This window comes from Eubalaena glacialis, chromosome 8 (assembly GCF_028564815.1).
Source record: "Eubalaena glacialis isolate mEubGla1 chromosome 8, mEubGla1.1.hap2.+ XY, whole genome shotgun sequence".
Taxonomy (NCBI): Eukaryota; Metazoa; Chordata; class Mammalia; order Artiodactyla; family Balaenidae; genus Eubalaena; species Eubalaena glacialis.
The window spans coordinates 115638465-115661262 of NC_083723.1; the positions used below are offsets into that span (position 1 = coordinate 115638465).

The 22798-nt window shown below is 42.8% G+C and overlaps 1 protein-coding gene across 1 annotated transcript in view; it reads left to right on the forward strand.

Annotated features, from left to right (window-relative positions):
• Positions 1–1501: 1501 nt before the first annotated feature.
• TMEM178B (transmembrane protein 178B) overlaps positions 1502–22798 on the forward strand; it is a 350603-nt gene continuing 329306 nt past the window's right edge. Inside the window, exon 1 of the mRNA XM_061198109.1 lies at positions 1502–1956. Coding sequence (XP_061054092.1) covers positions 1575–1956 — 382 coding nt within the window. The 5' untranslated portion in view covers positions 1502–1574. The remainder of the gene's footprint in view (positions 1957–22798) is intronic.

The window sequence follows — 22798 nt, forward strand, 5'->3', positions numbered from 1 at the left end:
AGGCCCCGGAGCCGCCGCGGCTAGAGGAGGAGGCCGGGAGGGGAAGCTGAGCGACCCAGCCTCCCTCCCCCACCCTCGCCCCATTCACCTCGGCGACCACCTCGCCGGGAGCCTGATGGTGGAACGCCGAGGCTGGGATGCGATTCTCTGCACGCTGCCGAGTGAGCCGGCAGCTCAGCTCCTGGGTGGGCTGCGAAGAAAATGCTGCAATCTGAGAGCGGCTGACCCCAGTTGGGCAGCGCAGATGGGGTGCTAGAGTGCCGGGGCTCAGGTGTAAGGAGAAGGGGGCGGATTGTGTTGAAGGGCCGGGGCAGTTGTTTTTCTGGGTACCAGCAGCTCCCGGGCAGCACGTTCCCGGGGCTACCCGGGAGCCAGATGAAGTGAGGCGGAGGCGCCGCGGGAGAAGCGGGTCTGAAGGTGGCCGGGCGGACACTCCAGGAGGAAGACGGCACTGGGGAGGGCGGCATGACGCCCCCGGGGCTGGGTACTTGGCTGGCGGGGCGCAGCCATCGCGCGACCTGTCCATGGTGTTGAAGGCGCCCTGTGCCGAGCTCCGCGAGCCCCGCGTGGTGCGCCCTGCCGGGTGCGCCCTCCTCGGCGCAGCCCGCCTCTCCCGCCCGCGAGCTGCCGCCCCGTCGCCGCAAACCCCCGGCCAAGGCTCGTCCGTTAACGCCGTCCGGGTGACCGCACCGTCGGCCCGAGGGGCCGCCTGAATGGCGAAGCAAGAGGCAGACGACCCGGGAGCTCGCGGGGAAAGGTCGGCCGAGACCGTGCGCCGACTGGGAGCTCGCCTCTGAGCGCAGCGCGCTGGCCAGAAGGAGCAAAGGACCTGCTGGTGACCAGAGGACAGAGATTTTTAAAGGACCCGACCCAGAGAGGAAGAACATTTCTTCTCTCGCAGACCGGAAGGGGGAGAGTGGCTGAGAGGGAGACCCAGGCGGGACTCAGGGCAGGCAGCCCTGGCATCTGGAGGTTTCCTTCGCTGGCCGGCCGCATCGCGGGTGTTTCAGTTCATCCTGTCGTCTAGCGGCTCCTCCTGATAGACACCCTACCCCCCCACCCCCCTCCCAAGAAGGCCAAGCGAGTGGGTCCCGTCGCCACCCTACACCAAGAAAGCCCAGGGGCCCAGCCGCAGCCGAGGGCATTCGGTGTTTGGTTTCCGGCCCGAGGGCAGCGTCGCCCGAAGCCCGGCTGAGTGCGGCCGCGGCCGGTTCGGAGCAGTCGCTTCCTGCCGAGCCGGGAGGGGGCGGGAGGCGGCCGTGTCTGGCTCGCCGCCGCCTGAGGCTGCACCTGCTCCGCAGGATGCGCAGAGGCTTGCCGGAGCCTCTCCGGATGAGAACTTTTTAGGGTGCCCGCCCGTGTTCCCGCAGTCCCTGGGCTGCGCACCGGCAGCCGGGGGCCGAGGGGGCGCCGCTGCGCGAGCCCCCCTCCTGCCCCCGCCCCCTCCCCCTCCCCCTCCCCCTCCCCCTCCCCCTCCTTGGCTCGGCAGCCCGCCCGCAGCTGTGTTCCGGGCGCGCGGAGGGAAGGCGAGGCTGCGGCGGGTCATGCCCACGGTGTAGCCGCGAAGCGGAGGCATGGCTGCCGGAAGGTTCCTGCTCTACACGGGCCTCTCGCTAGCGCTCTGCGCCCTGGGCATGCTGGCCGTGGCCGTCTGCTCAGACCACTGGTACGAGACGGACGCCAGGAAGCACAGGGACAGGTGCAAGGCCTTCAACACGCGCCGGGTCGACCCTGGCTTCATTTACAACAATAACAACAACTTGCCGCTCCGGGCCAGCCGCTCGCGCCTGGACCGCTGGGAGGGCACACTTCTCCGGGCCCGGAATCGCCGGCAGCTCTTCGCCATGAGCCCCGCCGACGAGTGCAGCCGGCAGTACAACTCCACCAACACGGGCCTCTGGAGGAAGTGCCACCGACAGGGCTTCGACCCGGAGATCGCGGCCCTGATTCGGAAAGGTAAGCGCTCGCCGCGACGCGTGGCGCTGCGGAGAGACCGGCGCCTCTGGGCCGGGCCGCCCTCTCCTCCCTTGCGCGGCCGCAGTCTCTCAGGCCTCCTGGTTCCAGGAGGTCAGGTTATCCAGGCTCGGCTGAGCCTTGCAGTGGCCAGATCTTGCCTCCGAGTAGCTGGTAATGGAGGCTTACCTCTCTCTACCCGGCCTCTTGTCTTGCGTTTTGTCTGATGGGATTCCGGTAGAATCTCATGGTCCAGGGTTTTTACACAGGGAAATGGCTTCAGTAGTCTCCGAAAAGGAAGGAATCTATAATGTTCTGCTTTTAGTAGAGGAAGCCCTTTAAGAGTGATTTGTCGGCGTAGACACACTCCTAGTTTTAATCTTTGTTTTAGATGTTGAACTGATTCATCAAGGGAAATTTGGGAAAACATCTCACAGAGAAGGCCTTATTCGTGCCGGAAGCGTTTAAGTGCTATGCTATACCGGGCATACTGCAGGCATTGGTCATATAAACATTAATAAATCACAGCCCCTGCCCTGTTTCACCCCAACAGCCCGTTGACCTGTAGCATCATACCACAATTCTTGATTTCTCATTTTGAGAAAGTGGTTGACAAAAGTGTCTTATGCACATTGAATATGAGCAAGATCTAATAAGCACACAAAAAGTAGTTCTTCCAGCAGCACCAAAGTGGGTACTTCAGAGAAAAAAATACTATGTTCAGAAGATTTGTATAAAAAATACCCAAGTATACCAAAACAGAAAACAAACTGCATTTGCTAATGATAAAAATTTATTTGGTACTTTAATATGATCACATAAATTTTTAAAAGTCTGTTCATCTGATGCAGTTTGTAAATCTTGCATGATTTATACTTTGGGGACCATCCTGTTCCGTTAGCCTGCTGAGATATTGTTTCGATGTATACTAATATTGCTCTGAAGAAGGGAATACGCATCCTGGAATATGCATTGATGGTAGCTGCACCCTAGAAGATGTGGTGCAATTTTATAAGTCTTGTTCCCCGCACCTCCCTTCATTTTCTTCATCTATTAAGTGGTGATACCAAAGTGAGAACAATGCTGTTATCTGCAAAGTCTTTGTGGCCAAGATACCAAGCAGTTTCTTAATGTCTCAATAATTATAATGCAAGGTTGCTGCTGTTTTAAAATCTTATATGTGAGAACTGATATTCTTTGACTTATAAAAATGTTGAAATGGATCAGAAAAAAATTGTTAATTTGAAAAAAAGTCAATTGTTTAAGAAAGACAAACAGTGGGTATGGATTTAGATTTAGGTGGGGTAGGTCCAGAAAGAGAATTCATCTTAATGTTTGTTTTACAGCTTCTGTAGAATGACGAGGGATTTTAGCTGATTTAGTTAAGAATGTGTTACTATTACAAATATCACATCTGCTTCATGGATAGACTCTTATTAGAGCAGGGTGTCCCGCTTGGAGCGCTACAACTTTGTCAAGCTGTACAGGATATTAGAGAATTGCAGAAGAGAACAACTTGGGTTTGGATTTAGAAGTGGGAAAACAAGAGGAAGCAGAATAGTTTTTGACAATGGGTGACTTTGTAGCAGTTTTCAGATTCAGAAAATGTTGTTTTATCCATCATTTTCTGCTTTCATTAAAATTGGAATGGTAGGAAGTTAGCTGACATGTGAGGAAGAATTCATGTTAATAATGACTAACAAACACTGGTAGGACTTGCTGAAGGACATTCTTGAATTTCCTTTCTTGAACATCTCCTGGAACAAGACTGGTATCCTTCTGTCTGGTACTGGTTAACCCCACTTAGAAGAAGGAGGATGGAATTCATGGCCTCTGGTGGTTCCATTGAGAGCTTTGATTCCATGTTGCTCTGCTTGGCGATCGACTAGAAAGGTTGACTTGGTCTGTGCACCAGAGGGATTGGTTACCATAGTGACATGTTCTTCCAGTGAAGCTGGAAACACAGTGACAGGGAAAGGGGTAGGGGAAGGATGTACAACATTTTGACTTTGTATCGACTGATTTTTAATTGAAGCAACAGAAAATGGACCAACAGGGGGATTGAATACACTGATACCTAGAGTTGGGAGGGCACTCTATTTCTCTTGAACTAATGCAAACGCTGTTCCCCATCACCCAAAATACAGCAATCACTGTCAGCTGCAAGCACTTGCTTACCATGGCTGTTTCTGTCCATTTGACATTCTTGTTAGTTATTATTGAGATAGATGGCATGCCAGCCTTACAAATCCTGAGAGACTTAAGGTCACTATCTTCATTTTTAATCTCAAAACATAATCTTTGAAAGCCAGATCTGCTTTTTCTAAGTAGTGATGGACACATTTTGGAAATAAGTGCATCTTATATTAGGAGAATTCACAAGCAATTCCAATGGCACATAGAATGTAACCTCTAGACTTGATGTTCCTCCTAGAAGTACAGATTTTAGAAAGAAGTTAAAAAATAAATTGATATCCCTATATTTACTTTTAGGACACCTTAGGGAAAGATATTTCTCTCATGGTATTCATTAGCAGCCTCAAAAGCTATCTTAGGCCTTTGTCTTTTTTGGAAACATCTTCGATTAAAATTCTGGAGATATGTGTTGGGCAGGGGGAAAGGGAAATCAGAGAAAAGACTGCTTAAAATCTGTCAATATTATGGGAAAATTAGAGATTTATCTAAATGATCATATAGCCCTAAAGAACTCAATCATTTGTTAAATCAATGTTCATTACATTAGAAAGTGCTGTTTTTGCATTTTACAATAAAACCACATAATTAATAAGAAAACAAAAGTCAAATCCATATCTGATTTGAAGATAAAGTCCTTTGGATTCATGTTCTTTGTGGAATCCGTTTCTTGCCCTGCTGACATGAGTGTACCCACAAAAAGGCATTTCTGATCACTGTGTATTTATTTGTTTGTCTTATTGAACCATAAGTTCCTGGAGGGCAGGAAAGATAATCATTTGTAAAATACATCCACTAGATGCTTGGTACTTGGGAAATATACAAATTAGGTTCACAGAAACTTATCCATCAAGAGCTTATTCTAATTGTAGGAACACTGTGTGGGAATCCAAATAAAGGATTAGTCAGAAAATTGTGATAGAAAATGAACCAGTGTAGCTCTCAAGGCAGGTTAATATTGCAACAGAGGCTACATAATTTAACAAGGAGGATTTCTTGAGCAAAAGCTTTGCTAAGGAGTAAAGGTAACACAGTAGAGTTTTGGATGACGCATGTCATTGAAAAAACACATATCACCCACAATCATTATTTTTCACATTAGATAAGATTTTAATTATTTCCTTCTCAAGGGTAGGATTTGGGTAGAGGGTGTAGCAAGGATGAGTCACTCTTGAATTCCCATCTGTGTCCATACTCATGTCCTCTTGTCTTCCTGCTTTTCAACCTCATCTGTGTCTCCCTAGTAAGTCACTGCACTGGGGACAGATCAATGGGAGGATCAGCTTCTGAAATCCAAGAGACTTCCAGACCCTTAGGAGGACCAGCTACAGGCAGGATTTTGTTGCAGGGAACATGTATATTCTTCGGTTAGTACTGAAATCTTATATTGATATGGCTTGAAATCAGCAGACCTTCAACTGAGACTCTAAGATCTTTTTTATTATTTGAAAATAAGCCTTATAATAGAATTTGACCTAAATGGTTTTCATAATCCTGGAGTGATGGTCAATGTTCTGAAATATATTTTAATGGAACATTGCACGTATTCACAAATTAATAATGTTACTCAGCAAATATTTACTGCACATGTATTATGGGATGGGCACATATCACTAGAACGAAGAGAGAATAAGACCTGGTCCTTAGAATTCCCATAGTCTGTTAGTGTCACATAGAATAAGTGACAAGTACAAGACATTGAGAGCAACAGAAACAGATGCAGAGAAACAGAGGAGGTGATGCTGGATTGTGTTGGCAGTGGGATGAGGTCAGGCGGGAAGGAGTTAGGGAGAGTTGCCCTGAGGAAATGAAATTTGAACAAGATTTTCATGAAGTTTGGAGGTGGATGGGGAGGAAGGGCATTTCAGGCAAAGAGGCCAGTATATGCACAGCCATGGAGGTGTGAACCAGCAGTTTGGCCCTGTGAGTGTTGATTTCTGGGGCGAGGGAGAGGAGCAGACCAACAGCTGGAGAGCAGGCGAGGGCCAAGTCAAGGAGCTTGTGAGCTCAGATCCCCTGTGCAGTGCGGCCCATAGGATGGCCGCTAGGCACACGTGGCTACTTAACTTAAAATAACCAAAATTAAATAAAATTTAAAAATCACTTCTTTAGTCACATTGGTCACATTACAGATGCTCAGTAACTGTATGTATCTAGTAGCCATCATTTCAGACAGTGCAGATTAGAGAATGTTTCCATCACCACAGAAAGTTCTATGGGACAGGGCGACATGGAGCCTATAGCCTCTAAGAGCAAGCACATACTTTATTTCAGATGAGGATAATTGAACATGGTAACTTGGGCTTAAATTTAAGAGTATTATTCTACACCTGAAGAAACTTTGCTACTTGAATGTTTTGCAGAAGGTTTTAGTTCACGGTCAATTGTGCTAAATCTATATTTTATTAATTTTCCATGTTTTTCTTTTTAAATAAATTTAATTAATTAATTAATTAATTTATTTATTTTTGGCCGCGTTGGGTCTTCGTTGCTGCGCGCGGGCTTTTCTCTAGTTGCGGCTAGTGAGGGCCAATCCTCGCTGCGGTGCGCGGGCCTCTCAATACGGTGGCCTCTCCCGTTGTGGAGCGCGGGCTCAATAGCTGTGGCTCATGGGCTCCAGGCGCGCGGGCTTCAGTAGTTGTGGCGCACGGGCCTAGTTGCTCCGTGGCATGTGGGAGCTTCCCGGACCAGTCCTGGAACCTGTGTCCCCTGCATTGGCAGGCAGATTCTTAACAACCGCGCCACCAGCGAAGCCCCTAATTTTCCATGTTTGACTCACAGAATTCTCTTCTCTCCTTTCCCTCTCCTGACTCCATTAAAGTAACTTGCAAAGTTGACTGGGTGGGAAGATTAATAGTAATCAGACTTGCTGTCAGGTACTCTGCTAAGAGTTTTACATATATTAGCTAATTTATTCTTCATAATACTGCTCTGAAGTGGGTATTATTATTATTTATCTCTATTCTACAGTTGAGGAAACTGAGACACACAAAGCTCCATTAACTTGCCACATCTCATCATAAGGAAATGAAGTTGTTAGGATTTGAATTCTGGCTCCTGGTTTGGAGACTCACCCACCCCACTCTACTGTCACCATAGAGTCTGTTGGGGCAGGGGTGGGTGGAGAAGAGGCTGGTATACTGATTCCCCAAACTAAAAAAGAAATAGGGTCCCTTTGCTGTACGCCTGAAACTAACACAACTTTGTAAATCAACTTCAATAAGAAATAAATTAAACTTGCTATTTCAAAGATATAACAAAATAGGAAGTAATTTTAGAATCCACAAAGGTGAGACCTGCTGGAGGATTCCAGCTTAGCACTGAGAGGAAGGTCATTTCAAAGCAAAGCATCTCACCTTGCCTTGAGACCCGCCGACAGAAGCTTGTCCACCTTTTGTTCTGTGATTTTGAGTATTTTTTTTTTTTTTGAGTGTTCATTTTGTTCACTGTGGTAGGTGCTGAGGTTATAGACTTTAAGGACATACACATTCATTCCACAAATATTTATTGACGGCCTAGAGTCTGGGTATTGTGGAGAAGCTTACTTTCCGTGGGGGGAGAGACAATAAATAAATACAGATGGAATAAAAATAATATCTAATGAACTAATCAATATATAATATAACGTGCAGTAGTGAATGCTATGAAGTGTCTTTGCCCTTGGGAAGCACAAAGGGGACGGTGGACAAGTAAGCCAAAAATTTAATAGTTGTATTAGTTTTGGTTTCGTAATATCCAGAGGCTTTACCTGCTCCCAGGCAGACACACACAAAACCCACGGTCTCTGTGTAAGGTGTGCATCCCCGTGCATGTGTGTTATATGTGTGTTGGAGGAGAACAAAGAGTCATCATGTGGTTCTTGTCCTGAGGGAGCTTACGCTCCAGCGCACGGTTTCCCAAGTTCATTGTCACGTGTGGGTGGGTCAGGCTCTTCTGCAGGAGGTCACGTCTGTATCCACTGGATCAGGAATCAGCTGGTCAGGGAACTCAAGGGTGAGCTCATCTTATTGAACCAACAAAGTCAAGGGCCTTATTTCTGTTGCAGAAGGTGGGTTTATTTATTCTTTTACTGTAGGGTCGGTAAGGATCAATTAGAGGATCGATTCTGTATATTCCACTTCGGATTGTCAGTTAAAAATATTTTCTCCTTCTTTGCTATTTGTAGGTGATCCTAGGCCTTCAGGCAGAATCCTAAACACACTCTGGGTTAGTTTGACCCTTCACACACACATACACACACACACACACGCACGCACGCACGCAGGTATACATCTAGACATTAGACAGTAGAGTCACAAATGTTCATTCAGATGCAGATACTTTTATAACTGCTTACCCCAAAAAATACACACAGAGAGAAGGGAGTGCATGACTTGGTAGATGAGTGGACACAACATTTATTCTAACATCTTGATTGGATGTCTGCTGTTTTTGAGAGAATGCATACATTCTTTTAAAGGACTTTGTTTCCTCATGTGTAAAAGAGTGGGTTTGGATTGTAAAAACATCAAACCCTTTCACATTTGATGAGAAAGTTAAATTTATGTGATAGAGAGTAAATAAAGGGTGAATGGTTGAGAGAAGGTGAAAGAGAGGGATGGGAAAGCAGGGGGAGGAAAGGGAGAGAAAGAGAGCAAATTGAGAGACAGAGACAGAGATGCTTCTGAAGGGATCATGGCGGGCTGCTAGTTTGTAAAAGGAAGAGGTGGAAAACAAAGCAGCTAATTTCATACTAATGTAGGACCTTGTAATAAGAATTCACCATTTCTCTTCCTAATGATTTGAAATGCCATGTTGCAGATTGGGGTTAAAAATCTAAAAACTTAATGGAGGAAGGTGGTGTTGGTAGCACAACAGTGTGGGTATACTTAATGCCACGGAGCCATAATCTTAAAAATGCTTGAAATTATAAAGTTTATGTTATGTATGTTTTAACACAATTAAATAAGTTAATTAAAAGAATTAAAAAACTTAATAGAGAAAGGAACTGGATTCCTGGTATGTAGAATGCTTCAAAACTGAGGATCTTCATTTATTCAACACATTTTTTTAGCACCTACTGTGTGCCAGGCACTAGCTCAGATATGTTTGGGACACAGAAGTTAATAAAACAGACATAATCCCTGTTCTCATAGGGCTTACCTTGAAACACCTTCAAGGATTGTATCTTTTTTCTAAACAAAACTTTTCAAGAGCACTAGTATGTAAAACAACTAAAAGTAATGAATACATTCCTCGGGTCATTTAAAAACCATTGTATGGTAAAGAACACTTCACTGTGTTTATTCTAAAAATGTCTATTGAGTACCAACTATTTCAGGCACATTCCTTGGGGTAGAGGATCCTGAGTGAAATACATAGCTCCTGTCCTCAGAGAGACAAAAAAAAGGTAGTATACAAGAAGACTAACAAATACAAACCCCAAGTTTGGGTTTTTTTTTTTTAATATTTTAATTTTATTGGAGTATAGTTGATTTAAAATGTTGTGTTAGTTTCAGGTGAACAGCAAAGTGATTCAGTTATACATGAACATATACTCATTCTTTTTTAGATTCTTTTCTCATATAGGTTATCACAGAATATTGAGTAGAGTTCCCTGTGCTATACAATACATCCCCATTGGTCATCTATCCTATGTAATAGTAGTGTGCATGAGTTCATCTCAAGCTCCTGATTTATCCCTCCCCCACCGCGTTTCCCCTTTGGTAACCATAAGTTTGTTTTCGATATTGATAAGTCTGCTTCTGTTTTGTAAATAAGTTCATTTGTATCTTTTTCAAAAAAAATTAGATTACACATATGAGTGATACCCTGTGATATTTGTCTTTCTCTGTCTGACTTACTTCATTTAGTATGATAATCTCTAAGTCCATCCACGTCTCTACAAATGACCCAATTTCATTCCTTTTTATGGCTGAGTAATAGTCCATTGTATATATGTACCACAACTTCTTTATCCATTCCTCTGTTGATGGACATTTAGGTTGCTTCCATGTCTTGGCAATTGTAAATAGTGCTGCAATGAACATTGGGGTGCATGTATCCTTTTGAATTATGGTTTTCTCAGGGTATATGCCCAGTAGTGGGATTGCTGGGTCGTATGGTAGTTCTATTTTTAGTTTTTTAAGGAACCTCCATACTGTTCTCCATAGTGGCTGTACCAATTTACATTCCCACCAACAGTGTAGGAGGGTTCCCTTTTCTCCACACCCTCTCCAGCATTTATTGTCTGTAGACTTTTTGATGATGGCCTTTCTGACCAGTGTGAGGTGATACCTCATTGTAGTTTTGATTTGAATTTCTCTGATAATTAGTGGTGTTGAGCATCTTTTCATGTGCTTCTTGGCCATCTGTATGTCTTCTTTGGAGAGCTCTATATTTAGATCTTCTGCCCATTTTTTGATTGGCTTGTTTGTTTTTTTGACATAGAGCTGCATGAGCTGTTTGTTTATTTTGGAGATCCAAGTTTGGTTCTTTGAGAGATTTATGTGTTGGGGGCCTGAGTGATTCTTGAGTTTTGGAGGAGTTAGAGGAAGCTTTGCAGAAAAGGGGACATCTGGTCCTAACATGTACTTAGAGAGGTTAACTGTGGGTTGATAAGGTGAAGTCTTTGCCTCATTTAAAAATGATTAATTAATAATGACAAGGTAATAACTTGTCCAGTCTGCTTTCCACCCACCTTTGTCCCCCAGACTCCTAGTCCTTCTCCCAAGAGGCAGCTGTTGCTACCAGATTTTAAGAAATCATATCAGAGATATTCTGTTCAGCAATATTTAAAAATACCAGCAAGTATAAATATAAGTCAGGCAATGAACAGGGAATTTAAGGATGAAAAAAGTTTATTTTTTTTGTAAATTTGTATACACAGAGATGATGTTTAAAGGCCCATTCCAGGAGTCACTAGGAATCTTCTACAGGTGATGTTTATTTTGAATGGAGGCTGCTGTTGGCATTCAAAGAAGTTTGACAGATTTGCTGCTTTTATGGGAGAGTGCAGTATCTGAATTATTTCAATTGATTTTTTTTTTTTTTTTGGTGTCCAAGTAGTTTGCCAAGAAAAGGCAATTTACTTTATATTAGGTCATATTCATAAATTTATACCATTTCCTGCGTTTGAAAATGCCCTGCTGTTCTATATCCTGAAGCTCACTCTGTTGGACACTTTATTTGCTCTAGAGCAATCTCTCATTCAGTTTTGCCCTCAATTTCTTTTCATCTTTATAATAGCAATTCTATTTAGGCAGACACAACTCTTATTCCCCAAGGCTCTGGAGTATTTTGCACACCTGGATGGGATAGGGTGATTTTTACCTTGAAGAAGCTCTGCGCTCATATGCTGCTGTATGTTAACTAATACAACATCGGATACTATCCTGTGAGGCTGAAGACACATGTGCCTTGTCGCCTGGCACTTCTACCCCTGGCTATATACTCATGAGTCCATGGAACACATCCAAGACTCTCCGTGGCATCACTGTCTTATAATAATAAAATAACTAAGTAAACAAAAAGGAAAAACTTGTATTCATTAATAGGAGAATGGATAATAGGTATGGTATGTTCATACAGTGGAAACTACCACTGTGTATTTAAAATAGATGTACTAGATCTACATATTTCCAAATGGATAAACATAAAATTTGAGTGAAAAGAGCAGGGTGCAGAATGAAATGAAGAGTATGATGCTATTTATATGAAGCTCAAAAACAGATCAAATAACATTAGATATTGTTTATTTGCCTTGTGTTTATAAAAATATGCATGTGACTGATAAACACAAAATGAAGGATGATGTTTATCTTTCTCAGGGCAAGAAAAGAAATGGAATTGGGGCGGTGCTTTCATCTGTGATATTTTATTTCTTGAAAAACAAAAAAGATCTGAAGTAACTGGGGCACACACATTCATGCACACTGAAGCTATTTGGAAAGTTGTTGCCGTTCTGACAAAAAAAAGTTAACATTTTATTCAGACTGTACTATTCAGTGTTCAGGAGGCAGGTTCTTTAAAGAAAATTCTTGGAAAACTTTGCTTTGAGGCAATCTGTGACTGACTTTTGTAAGTAGTAGCAAAGAGGAGAATCAGGTAACCTTTAACCAACAGTTTTCACCGAAAGTAGCTCCCGGGGAAGGGTTTAGAAAGGATAAAATCATGTTTTCCTCCCTTCTGATGTGATGTAAGGAGAGGAAATCAGGGCTTTAAAATGACTTATTTGTGAGATAGAGACTAGTGTGCATGTCACTCCCTGCTTTGTAGATTTCCTGCAGCTTGTGGAGAAAAACCAAGAGTTCTAAGGGCCAGAAAGTTAAACCAAAGCCACCCCTCCAATGAACTTGATCAGACATTGAACGTTAATAGCTAAGGCACGGAGACAGAGAGAGTGGGACAAACCAGAGACTGAGCACGAACACCTGGAAAGGTGTGTGAACCCTAAGGGAGGAGCTCAGCATAAACTAGGAAAGGAAAAGCTAAGGATTGCTAAGAAGGAATCAGAATTGTAGTCTTAAAATTGTGAGGATGACTTCAACCAGGAGCCCGTCTGTTATGGTAATGGTATGTTCCCACACCATACAAGTTCCAGCTGGAACAGGAAAGTCCCATCGGAATTACAGCAAGGGTTCCATTTTCACCTGATAATGCTTTTAAAACACCAAAGCTGGGCCTGAAGTTACTAGGGATCACGAAAGTCCTAGGGGGTTTCAGGGGTGTTGAAGCTGAATAACTGCCACGATCATGTTTTAGTAACCACAGGGCTAAAGAGATGCCCATGTGTAGCTCTGGGCAGGCCTGCATCTCCAGGTCCCAGGTGGATGAGCTGCCTTATTCATTATGCTCTGCTGGGATGCTCTTCCTGCCCATCCTTAAATGAATGACTTTGGGAAGGGCTGGCCTCTGTGTTTCCAGCCTCTCCCTCTCTCTCCCTCCTTCTGGAATGGGTTAACACAAGCGAAACAGAAGATCATCTTGCTTGGCCCTTTTTCTTTTCAGGTGTGGCCTCTCCTCCTTGCCTGGATTTCTTGTCTTCTTCACCTTCACCTTCAGTGCACTTTGAGGCCCCTGCCAATGGGTTTCCTCCCCGACCCCCAAGCTGGGACTGCTCCTTCTCTTTGAAAACTTCACCTCCCCTGGCTTTGAGGGCACTGTTCTCTCTTGGTCTGCTTCTGTCTTGGTTCTTACCCCCTCTCAGTCACTGGCTCTTCTTTCTCAGCCCGTGTGAGTGTTCTCCAGGGTACCACTTTTTCTTCTCACCCTTTACCCTCTCCTTGAGCCATCTCACTCATGCCCAGGGCCAATTTCAGCCCTTGATGTTCACAACCTGTTGCACTGGGAATCTCTCACTCAGACCTTCCACCCAAACATCTCGCCTGTTGGATATCTCCACTTGGAGGTTCCATGGGTCCAAAAGAACCTATTTTCTCTTTTTCCCCCCAGAGTCATTCCTCTTTTATTTTCCTCCATCTGGGGGAATGATATCACTTCCTCTCTCCTTGCCCAAACCAGAAACTTGAGTGTCATCCTTAGGGATCTCTTCATTCTTGCCCTCCTCATCCAAGCAGTGAACAAGTCACTTTTCCTCCTGATACATTCATGCTCATCTCCCCATGCTATTCGGGTATCGCTGCTGCGGTGAGGTCCTCCTCACCTGTATTCTTGTAGCATTCTCTATTTGGTTTCCCTGTTCTCTAATCTCATCTCCCGTAAATGCTTTCTATATAGAGTGATTTTTTTAAAAATGTAAATCTAATCATGTTATCGCTTTGCTTAAAACCCTTCAGTGGCTCCTCACAACCTATCAGTCACAATAAGGTCCGTAATCTTCACCTTGGCACATAAGGCGTCACAGGTCTGGCAACATTCTCCCGTCCCCACCCCCCAGTCTGCCCATCTCATCCTTTTGTCTACTTCTCTCCATACCAGCATGCTCTCTTCCAGGCCTGATGAAGGACTCCTGGGTCCCCAAGCAGGCTAAGCTGTTTGATGCCTTGGGAGCCTTTGTTTATGAAGCTTCTTCCTTCTCCTGAAAGTCCCTGTCCCTGCTCACGGCCACCCCAAGTCAGCCTGGCCAACACCTTCTTATCCTTTAGGCATCAGCCTTCAGCCCCTCCTCCTCGTCTTGCTTGGGGTTCTGTCACCTCCATCTCCCAGGGAGAATTGCCTTCTTCCTCCTTAGCCCTCTGTCACACACTAGACATCTTTCCCCTCCTAGCACCAGTGACATTTTGCTTCCCCATATGTTTCCCTCCTTTTAAAGACTATTTTTGACCTGTTTATTATTCATTTTTTATCTGCAGTGTTTTGCATAATGCATGGGCCATGATAGGTATTTGATACATAGTTGTTGAATGAATGAAGGTTTATTTCAGTTAATGCAGTCGACCTGGAAATCTCATTTAGCGAAGAGCCGTAATTTCATTGGACTAGGGAAACTCACTATTAAAAGGAAACCTGCTGTGCGTTGTTCTGTAATGCATACGATAAACTTCAATTTATTTTCTTTGTTAAGGTTTGTATTTGCTTAAAGTGTCCATATCTCTGATTCACAAGACGAGAATTTCAAGTGGGGATTGTTCCATTTTTCCTGGACTAGACCTCTTCATTATGATCTTGCCCACTTTCTCTTCTCGGCATGCTTTCCGTAGGCTGGTCGTCCCACCCATAGTGTATTGGATAAAGAGAAGGCTAGCTCCATTTCTTGTCCCCATCATGGATATTAGAATTGCCAAATTTACCTCTGGGTCTGGCATATGTGACCATTCTCTCAAGTTTCTCAGTGTTTATCACCAGGCATGTCTTCAGGCTGTCTCAATGAAGCCTCCCTCTCAACTGTTTATTTAAGGCAGCTTTCTCAAATCTCTTCTAATAGAGATTTTGGTCAGATAATGGCCAGAAGACAGAGGATGTGCTTTTGTGACTGCCTCCCTTCTGGTTCATACCTCAGTTCGCTTTTCATAACTTCCAGCTGGGGTGGGTCAGCGATGCCGGGAAAACACGGCCAGTATCTATTTCCAGGTCTCTGATGCATCTGGCCCCATTGTGGCTGGTGAGCAACATTGCTCACAGGAAACATCCATCCCCTACAGAGGATCTGGGGACAGAAAGACATCATGACCAACCAATACACCTTGGCTTATGAAGACCACCGAGTCCCAGTTCAACAATGGATGAGAGAGATGTTCACTCTCAGGGTGTCACTGGGAAGTGGATTCTCTTCCAGAATGGCAGTGACTGTTGTTCAGGCTGATAATCTCATGGGGAAGGTTTTAAGGACCTCTCCTTTAGCCATGTGATTTACTAAGGGCAGAGCCATTGCTGTCATTCGGATTAGTAGAGTAATTCTTTTGTTTTCAGCAGATAAATGTACACTCAGCTACATTGCTTGGCTCTCTAAACTAGGTTGAATAAATGCTTCATATCAAGGAAACATCTTCTATGACCACTGTATCTCCTGGATTTATATTAGTTAAGTCTATGCTGGGTTTAAGCTAGAAAAATGATTTCCAGCGCCTTTTGCCTAAGTTGCATAAAGTGCTATAGACCAAAATTTAGATTGTACATTCAGTAGTAACCATTGGGTAGGCATCCCAACTAAACACTAAACTTGTGTTTTGAAGAGCTGGCTTAATTGTAAAAAATAATTCTAAAAATTGTTAGTGATCTCTGCAGTAATGTGAGTCTTATAAAATGGAGGGTAGCCCTTACCCTAGAAAACTGTCTCTTTGTCATATATGCTTGTTTTAAAACCTGTAGGAACCCAGAGGTTTATTTCAAACTGGAAGGTGGCATTTCATCTTTTTGGGTCAGCAGAATTGTTAACATTTCAGAAAAGGACTTTTGTGCTCCTGTGCCAGCAGCACGCCTGTATCAGCTTTTATTACACATATCCGTAGTGGTGTGGTGGCTGGCTGGGTGCTTGTAGATCAATAAGCTGCTAAAAGGGGAGATGCATCAGAGACCATAATGGCTTCTTCACAGAACATAGATCATCTCCAGGTAGTGAAATGCATTTAGGAACAACAACAGTGATATCCCTGTACTGAGATCCTTATTATTGAGAAGAGAGAAATGGACTCTCTCAAGGTGATGAGTCCTATGATAAAGACTTTAACATGCTAAACATATACTCCAGGAGATTTTCTTTTTTAAAAAAAAAGAAAATAATAATTAATTAATTAATTTTTGGCTGCGTTGCGTCTTCGTTGCTGCGCGCGGGCTTTCTCCAGTTGCGGCGAGCGGCGGCTACTCTTTGTTGCGGTGCGCGGGCTTCTCATTGCAGTGGCTTCTCTGGTTGCAGAGCACGGGCTCTGGTGTGTGGGCTTCATAGTTGTGGCTCGCGGGCTCTAGAGCGCAGGCTCGGTAGTTGTGGCGCACGGGCTTAGTTGCTCCGAGGCATGTGGGATCTTCCCAGACCAGGGCTCGAACTCATGTCCCCTGCGTTGGCAGGCAGATACTTAACCACTGTGCCACCAGGGAAGTCCAGAGGGGATCTTCTGTTCCAAACAAATTCAGTTTGTTTTAATAGAAGAATTCCCAGATGGAGAAATACAGAATTAATTCTCTTGGCCTCAAACACAACTTGATTGTAGTTGTTCTGCAACTTTGTTGTCCTATTAATTTAAAAAAGTCTTCTTATAATTTGAACACTGATTTTTAAGAGACTCAGGTGGGCTTGGATACAGCATCAGTGAGGAGTTGGGAAAAGTAGTGACCCTAAACACAAAGTGATATGGCTGGGGTTTGAGGGTGGTGGAAACTTACAGAAGATGGCACAGAGCTCCTTGGCTAAGGTTCTTGACTTGAAGGCTGTGGACACATGGAGTCAAGGTTATATCTGAGCTGAGTGTACTTATGTACAGGAGAGTTCCTAGGAACTCAAAGTGTCAGAGAGGATGGTGACTTTTTCCGGGGGGGCGCTGATAATTTCTACTCTGTGGTTCTCCCTCATGATGCAGGAATAAATTATATAAATTATATATTCATGTATTCAACACATATTTGGTGAATACTTTCTTGTCAGGATTCGTAATAGGAGCTTAGGGTATAGTAGTGCACTAAATAGGCAAAACCCCCTGCCCACATCGAGTTTATATTCCAGTGAGACAATAAAAAGATTAATAAGTAAAATATGTAATATATTAGACAGTGTTTAGTGCTAGGGAGAAAAAACAAAGCATGGAAAGGGAAGGACATGTGAGGAGGCAGGGTTGGAATTATAGATGGAGTGGCCAGGGAGGACCTCACTGAGAAGGTGACTTTGAGTAAAGACCTGATGGGCATGCAGAAACTAGCTATGGGGAGATCTGGGGGAAGAGGATTTCAGACAGAGGGAGTAGCAAGGACACTGGCCTTGATGTGGGAGAACAGCTAGCATGTTGGAGAAATAACAAGGATGGAAGAATGGCTGGGTGGGAGGAAGAAATGAAGGGGGGATTGTAGTAGGATATGATGTCAGCAAAGTAGAGAGCCACCTCCCACAGGGTTTGAAGGCCATAGGAAGGAGTGAGATGGGAAGCCATCATAGAGTTCTGAGAAGAGGAGTGACATGATTAGACTAGACATGGTTTAAAAGGATCACTTAGGTTGCTAAGTTAATAATTAGATGCAGTGGGAACATATGGAAGCAGGGAGACTAGCCCACAAAAGTAGTGGATGGAACTAGAGTGGGGGAGAAGAGATTGGGTTCTGGATATATTTTGAATGAAAAACTATCAGGATTTTGGCTGATGGATCAGACACAGGGTGGGTGAGAAAAAGAAAAGTCAAAGATGACATCAAGGTTTTTAGCCTGAGGACCTGGTAGCATGGAGTTGCCATTAAATATGATGGCCAGGACTGCAGGAAGATCTTGATTTGGGAATCCACACTTTTGCACATGATAACATTTGAGATACCTTTTAAATGCTCAAGTGGAAATGTCTATAGCTAGTTGGATATGTTGGCCTGGGTTCAGGGGAGAAGTCTCACTTGGGATGTAAATTTAGGAGTCATGAGCTTATCGTATTTTTAAAGTCATGAGACTGAATGAGATCACCTAGAGAGTGCATGTAAATAGAGAAGAGAGGAGGTCTAAGGATTGAATCCTGGGGCACACGGGCTTTATAGACCTCGGGGAGTTGAGGAAGAATCAGCAAAAGAGACTGAGAAAGAACAGCTAGTGTAGTGAGGGAAAAATTAGCAGTGTGGTGTCCTGGAAGCCAAGTAAAGGAAGTAGTTTAAGGAGGAAGAGGAAGTGATTAACGGTGTGCAAGGCTGCCTGTGGGTCTAGTAAGATGAGGCTGAGACTTGAACTTTGGATTTTACAACATGGAAGTTATTGATTCCAGTGGTAGATTCAAGAGTGAATGGGAGGAGGGGGGGAATTGGAGGCACTGAGTTTAGACAACTTTTAAAAGGGTTTTCCCTGTAAAAGTGAGGAGAGAAGTGGTAGCTGGACTGAGAAATTTAGATTAAGAGAGACTTAAGAACTTTTTTTTAAAATTAGAGCAATATTAGTGTAACTGTAGGCTGATGGGAATGACACAGTAGACAGGGACAAAACTGATGGTACAGGGAAAAAAGAAGGAAGAATTGCTGGAGCAATTGCTGGAGAGGGTTGAGGCAGAAAGGAAGACAGAGAAAAGAGTGAAAGGAAAGGGATGTAGCCCATGTAGCCCAGGAAGAAACACATGTTTTAAGTGAGTAAGTAAAAATCTGAGATTATCATTTATTTATTTAGTACTTATTAATTGAAGTATAGTTTAATTTATAATGTTGTGTTAGTTTCAGGTGTATAGCAAAGTGATTCAGTTATCCATATGTGTGAGTGTGTGTGTGTGTGTGTGTATATATATATATATATGTATGTGTATATCTACATGCTTTTTAAAATTCCTTTCCATTATAGTTTGTTACAAGGTATTGAATATAGTTCCCTGTGCTATACAGTAAATCCTTGTTGTTTATCTATTGTATATATGGCAGTGTGCCTCTGTTAATCTCACACTCCTAATTTATCCTTCTCCCTGCCTTTCCCATTTGGTAACCATAAGTTTGTTTTCTATGTCTGTGAGTCTGTTTCTGTTTTGTAAATAAGCTCATTTGTACTATATTTTAGATTCCGCATATAAGTGATATCGTGTAGTATTCATCTTTCCCTGTCTGGCTTACTTCACTTAGTATGATAATCTCTAGGTCCACCCATGTTGCTGCAAATGACATTATTTCATTCTTTTTTATAGATGAGTAATATTCCATTGTGTATATATACCACATCTTCTTTATTCATCTGTTGACACTTAGGTTGTTTCCATGTCTTGGCTATTGAAAATAGTGCTGCTGTGAACATTGGGGTGCATGTATCTTTTTGAATTAGAGGTTTTGTCTTTTCTGGATATATGACTAGGAGTGGGATTGTTGGATCATAGGGTAACTCTTTTTATTTTTTTAAGGGAACCTCCAGACTGTTTTCCATAGTAGCTGCACCAATTTACATTCCTACCAACAGTGTAGGAGGGTTCCCTTTTCTCCTCACCCTCTCTAGCATTTATTATTTGTAGACTTTTTGCTGATGGTCATTCTGACTTGTGAGGTAATACCTGCACTGTAGTTTTGATTTGCATTTCTCTAATAATTAGCACTGTTGAGCATCTTTTCATGTGCCTATTGGCCAACTGTATGTCTTCTTTGGAGAAAGAAGGTCTATTTAGGTCTTCCGCCCATTTTTTGGATTGGGTTGTTTGTTTTTTGTTATTGAGTTGTATGAGTTGTTTGTTTATTTTGGAAATCAAGCCCTTGTCGGTTGCATCATTTGCAAATATTTTCTCCCAGTCTGTAGGCTGTCTTTTAGTTTCGTTTATGGTTTCCTTTGCTATGCAAAAGCTTATAAGTTTGATTAGGTCCCATTTGTTTTTTTTTTGGTTTTATTTCTTTTGTTTATTTTATTTTATTTGTTTATTTTATTTTTTGTTTATTTTAGGTTTATTTCTTTTGCCTTAGGAGAGTGACCTAAGAAAACATTGGTATGGTTTATGTCAGAGAATGTTCTCCCTATGTTCTCTTCTAGGAGATTTATGGTATCATGTCTTACATTTAAGTCTTTAAGCCATTTTGAGTTTATTTTTGTGTATGGTGTGAGGGAGTGTTCTAACTTCATTGGTTTACATGTGGCTGCGAGACTATCTTTCTGGGTGCAAGTTATCTATCATCTTGCTCACACTACAAGCTTGTGGGATAATTTGAGCCAAGAGCTTTAAGCTTCTTAGAAGAGAGTTTCTACAGCATGTCAGCATCTTACTGTCATTGAACATTTAATGGGAGTTTCTCTGAAAAAAGCAGAATTGGAGAATGAACTACATTCTGGTTATGCATGTTGCTTTTGCTTTCTGCTTTATAAAAAGGAACTGGTCAGGGTAGCCTAACTGTTCTAGGCAGTTGTAGGCTGGTGATTGGTGGGACACTGTGAGACATTTTGCCTTTAGGTGTTAGTTGAAATGTGATGTGTTGTGTCTTGAAGTATGGTGCTCCGAAAAGTTTAAAAAGGCTTCATTTTTAAAAGCTAGGACAGCCCATATTCAAACCTCTCCTATTAGCTGCTGTAGTGATCTTTTAACCAACAACTTCTGCAGTATTTTCATTTAAGGCATCACTCTAATTAGGATCTTAGGATGCTTTGACTCTGATGACATTCATTTTTGAGATAAAGCTGCTTTATTTTCAGGCTGAATAGACACACTCTTGCCTTGTCATCCTAAAAATGCCACACTGTGTCTGCATTTCAGAGCCACTGGTTAAATGAGTGAAGACCTATGGTGGTGTGGGAATTAGTTTTCTTTGTCTATTATACTGTAAGTTTCTCTGGAAAACAAAGCCCAAGAATTTCTGGTAACCTCTCAGCAACAAATATTTTCTACGATTAGTGTAGGAACTAAAGTCACAAAATCTCCCTTTGTTGGGGGAAAAAAGAGTCTGGATATCGTGCAAAAATTATGAGTCGAGTTTATAGGCAATCACTTATCTGCATGTTTTTTGAGAAGGTGTGGATGTCATTAGCCTCTTTGATTTCTTCTTTGGAGATTGTAAAGACTCAAAAATCTAAGAAAAACTGTATAAGTTCTAGAGACAAAGAGTAACAGGTGCAAGTTAGGGGAGCAGGTGGTGTATAATTTCACCTTTGCCTCCAACTCAGAAATAGGGAGGAAATTAGGTCCCAGTTTGGAAACCATGTTAGAAATGTCATTCATTGCCACCTAAAATTGCATGTAAGTTTTGATTTTTTTCTTTACCCTCCTGGCTTGTGGCTGGGAGTATATTTGGTTCCATCTAGAAGCAAGTAGGTTCTGAATTTCCACAAAATATCTTTCAGGGTGTATGCCGTGACCAATTTTATTTTTTCAAGCTCTTAGAAATTGTTAAGCTTATCATATTTCCCGATTAGGTTATTGCCACTTTCTTTCACAACTGTCACAGTAATAGGTTTATTCAAAGGTTGCTCTCCTCCCTAATCTTCTATCACCTGCTTTTTCTCTCTCTTTCAGAGGTTGCTTATTCTCTCAAGTATATCCTTTCATCAGGACTTTTTTTCACCAGATAAACCCTGAGCCACCTCACCAATATGTGGGGCCTATAGAGCAGATATAATTATTCCCATCATTTTACATATGAGACACCTGAGACTCAAAAAAAGTTTATCATCTGCTGTCTGACTAGTAAATAGTGAAACCATACAAGGACTATTGCTTTTTTCCATATTCTTTCAACCACTACACACCAGGATGCTGCCTTATAGTGCTGGGTTGAATTGGGGATGTGCCTGTATATTTTCCTGCTTTGTATGTACTCCTACCTCTCTTTCATCATTGCATCCATAAGAGGGACCAGATGGGTGAAAGGAAGTGCAAGCGCTGATGGTGGCTCTAGGCAATCAAGCCCTATCTCTCCACGGGCATCGACAGCCTCAGACGTGGTATCTAGAAGGGAAGAAACTCAGAACTACATTCTATATAACATGATTAGCATCTTAGCCAGGTTCTTGCTCTGGCTTCTTATAATTGGCATTCCCCCAGACCTGAGGGGAAAATAGTTTGTAGAGTAGTATTCCAGCTTAAATATTTTGTTACACTATGCTTTAAATTGCACTGTAGGTCAAATGATTGCCCATTGAACAAAAAATGGCTATCTGTTCATCAAATTTATCTCTCTCTCCTTTTGGGTTCCCAGCCAGACTACTCCCCTCCTACCAAATCTCTGCAGTTAGGTGTGGCCATATGACTGAGTTCTGACCAATGATACGTGGATATAAGTGATAAATTTCACTTCTGTGTCTGTCCTATAAAATCCTCCTGTGTGATCCCCTACTTTCTCTCTTCTTTCTTCTGTTTGGATTCTAATAATCTGGGTGACTTTGGAGGCCAAGGATTGAAGATAGTAAAGCCTCAGGAAGTCTGAGTCCCTGAATGACAGGCAATAGTAGTCTTTCCTGTCTTGCTGGCCAATTGGACTTTAGTGAGCAAGAAATAAACTTCTCAGTTAAGCCATTGATATTTTAGAGTTTATATGTTAAAATAGCTAGCATTTCATCATTTACTTATGTATATAATAATTTAATGCATCCCTTTTCAACTCTAATATGAAAACTCTCATTGAAGCTACTTTTTAAAATTAATTTTTATTGGAGTAT